The sequence below is a fragment of the Pelobates fuscus genome, chromosome 3 (assembly GCF_036172605.1).
Source record: "Pelobates fuscus isolate aPelFus1 chromosome 3, aPelFus1.pri, whole genome shotgun sequence".
NCBI lineage: Eukaryota > Metazoa > Chordata > Amphibia > Anura > Pelobatidae > Pelobates > Pelobates fuscus.
Window position 1 is genome coordinate 213335885 of NC_086319.1, and position 3802 is coordinate 213339686.

The 3802-nt window shown below is 35.7% G+C and overlaps 1 protein-coding gene across 1 annotated transcript; it reads right to left on the reverse strand.

Moving 5' to 3' along the window:
- Nucleotides 1-1477: 1477 nt before the first annotated feature.
- Nucleotides 1478-3802, reverse strand: LOC134601713 (protocadherin alpha-5-like). Its single transcript, XM_063446223.1, has one exon. The coding sequence runs from the start codon at nucleotides 3800-3802 to the stop codon at nucleotides 1478-1480; it is 2325 nt and encodes a 774-aa protein (XP_063302293.1).

Genomic DNA, 3802 nt, shown 5'->3' on the forward strand with positions numbered 1-3802 from the left:
CTAAAGTGCAGGACTCTATTCTCTCCTCCAGCTCTGCTTCACTCCACCTTGTTTGATTGCTACCTCCTTTCCTGCTGTGTTTTATGCCCCACCTCCTACAGACTGTAAGCTTGTTTGAGCAGGGCCCTCTTCAACCTATTGTAAGTTTTCGTAATTGTCTCATTTATTGTTAAATCTCAACCTTTGGCAATATTGTAAATCGCTACAGAAAATGCTGGCACTATATAAATACCAGTAATTATAATAATAATGTAATTTCTAACTAATGGTAGCTCACAGTGTTTTGAGATTATCTTATGTGTAAACGTTATTCTTTCAATGCTCTAATGTTTTTAACAAAGGTCAGCGGCTAATCTTCACCTTATATTAGTTGGTATAATTTTATTTAAAAAAACATTTAATATTAAAAAACAGTATTATATAAAACACTCTTTAAGTTAAATATACATTACTTGGCTGCATATTAATATTTATCTGACAATTACTTTTAAAGGGATACTATTGGCACAATAACAAATTTAGCTTAATGAACCGGTTTTGGTATGTAGATCATACAAAATGTCCACTGTTCACAGCATAGGTTATAATAAAATAGCATGGTCCAAATCCATATGAAATGTGCTTTATTATGAATCCATAAAAATACAAAAATAATGGAAATGCAAACAACTGCTTACCTCCTTATGCGTATTGTGTGGAATGTCCACACTTAACCGTTGGACCAGGTATCCCACCTTTCCACGTGCAACACCTACTGGTATAATTTTACACATCCTGCGATTTCCACAGGCCCACACTTATTTATGTTTCTTTGCATTGCTATCTCGCGATAGCCCTGATCACACCTACACTGCATGTGATTTACACAGCCTCCTGAACACTTCCTGTAAAGAGAGATCTAATGTTTAAACTTCCTTTATTGCACAGTCTGGTTTAATTTCTAAGTTTGTTTGAGCAGGGCCTTTATCATCCTCTGTTTCGGTGCATCCAACTCATCTTGTTGGAAATACTTGTCTGTTAGTTCACATATTGTACATCACTGCAGAATTTGTTGGCATTTTATAAATAATAATAAATAAGAGGCTTTTTTATTTCCTGCTCTGTTAATAGCCTGATAGACCCTGCCGGAACTTCCTGTGTGTTATTAAAGTTCATGTTACAGGGCAAGAGATAAAAACTAGTAGAGTAAGTTAAGATCTAGATGAAAACTAAACCATTTTGTTTTTATGCAGACTGTGTGAGTCACAGCCAGGGGAGGTGTGGCTAGAGCTGCATATATGAAAATAAAAGGAAAAAATTTGATTTTGACTCCTAAATGGCAGTGAATTGAGCAGTGAGACTGCAGGGGCATGATCTATACACCAAAGCTGCTTCATTAAACAAAAGTGGTTTTGATGCCTATTGTATCCTTTTACATACAGTGATGATTAAAAGTAGCATTTATGTTTTTTTATAAATACCTTAATGGAATATATATTCAGTAGAATCTTACCTGTCCAGCAACTTCTGATGTCAAGCTCCCATTTTTGGAAACTGTGTCATCCACTAATGCTTGAGGATAGTTTGGAGTAAAAAGTATTAAATCATTTTTGGGTGGTCCTCCACTCAAACAAACCTTATACTGACGCTGTTGAGAGTAAGTCCAGCTTCCTGCAATGCTTGGGCAGAAATTATGTTGTTTCAGTGCACTAATTTCTTGTGTATACTTCTGCCACCGTAAGACAGTATACACAATGAGTGTTATAAGGAATACGGTGGAAATTAAACAAATTGCCATAATGAGATAAATATTAGCATCTGGAAATTCATCATCTTTTCTGTTAGGATAGGTCTTTCTCTCTAATGGCAGATCCTGCCCAGATTCAACAAGTATGATAGCTATTGTCAATGTTGCAGACATTTCTGGTTCTCCATGATCTTTCAGCAAAATAGTCAATTTGTATTCATTTCCATCTAACTCGGTGAGGGGACGAATTACTGTGATTTCTCCGGTTTGGCGTCCAATAGCAAATGGAACATTTTGAGTAAGATCCTTAAATCCATAAGAAATCCAAGCATTGTATCCAGAGTCTGCATCAATTGCTTTGATTTTAGTAACAAGATGACCTTCTTTAGCCGATTTTGAAACTAACTCTGTCATTTTAGATTCACTATTAGAAAAGGGTGTGAGAATGATTGGGGCATTGTCATTAATATCCGCAATAAATATATTCACTGTAAGATTGCTGCTGAGTGGAGGTAATCCAGCATCGCTAGCTTTTACCTGACACTTAAAATACGATACCTGTTCATGGTCAAATGATAGCAAAGCAAATACCTTTCCATTTTCTGGGTTGATGGAGATGAAGGAAGATATAGGAATTCCATCAATGGAACTGTCTATAATGGAGTATGTGATGAAAGAGTTCTGACTAATATCGGAATCTGAAGCTGATACTGTATATACATGAGAACCTGGAGGATTGTTTTCCTTTATAGTTATTGTTTCCGATACTTGGATGAAGGTTGGAGAGTTATCATTCACATCACTTATTTGTACCTTTATTAATTTACTTACCGAAAAGGACGGCAAACCTTCATCTGTTGCTATTATTTCAATTTCATATTCAGAAACTTTTTCCCGATCTAGATCTCCATCCACTATCAATGAAAAGTACTCTCTTAGTGTTGATTTTATTTTGAAAGGAACAGTTTTAGAGATGTGACAGTTCACCTTCCCGTTCAGTCCAGAATCTCTGTCATGAACACTGATGACAGCAACAACTGACCCAACAGATATGTCCTCAGGAACAGGAACGTTGAGAGAAGTCACTGTCATTTCAGGAGGATTGTCATTCAGATCAATTATGTTAACTATCACTTTACAGTGTCCAGCAAGAGCATACTGGCCTTTATCAACAGCATCAACCTCAATTTCGAAAATATTATAACTTTCAAAATCTACCTCCCCCATAACTCTAATAATGCCAGTATGTTTTTCTATGCTAAATCTTGATGTAACTTCTTGTGGCACTACTTTATTAAATGCATAAATTACTTCCCCATTTTCCCCTTCATCTAAATCTGTTGCATTTAACTTAGTGACAACAGTTCCTTTCAGAGAATTTTCTAATAAATTTACTGTGTAAAATGACTTGTCAAAAGCAGGAGCATTATCATTCACATCTTGAACTGTGATGATAAGTTCAGCAGTGGCACTTAATTTTGGATTGCCCCCATCATATGCTGTAAAGGCAAGTGTATGACAAGCGATCTGTTCTCTGTCAAGTATCTTCTTCAACACAAGTTGAACAGATTTGCTTTTCTGTGTATATGTTTGAATATCTAATGCAAAGTATTCACTTGCACTGAGTTCATAGTTTCTGATAGAATTTGTTCCAACATCAGCATCAACAGCACCCTCTAGTGGGAAGCGAGAGCCTGGCAACCTGGATTCAACTATGAATAATTTGAATTCATTAGATGAAAAAATGGGATAGTTATCATTTATATCTTCAATTTCCACATCTACATGATGAATCTGTACAGGTTTATCTAAAATTATTTCTAACTGAATAATACAAACATTAGTCTTTGGACACAATTGTTCTCTGTCTATCATCTTATTAACAAACAATATCCCATTTTGTAAATTTACCTGGAAATAGTCTGTGTCATCCTTAGAGACAATTCTTAATCTTCTGGCATTAATGTCACTGATCTGCAGACCAAGATCTTGAGCAATTCTCCCAACAAATGTTCCATGTTTAGATTCTTCTGGCACCATATAATGGAGCTGACTCAGAACAAGATCAGCAGCCAT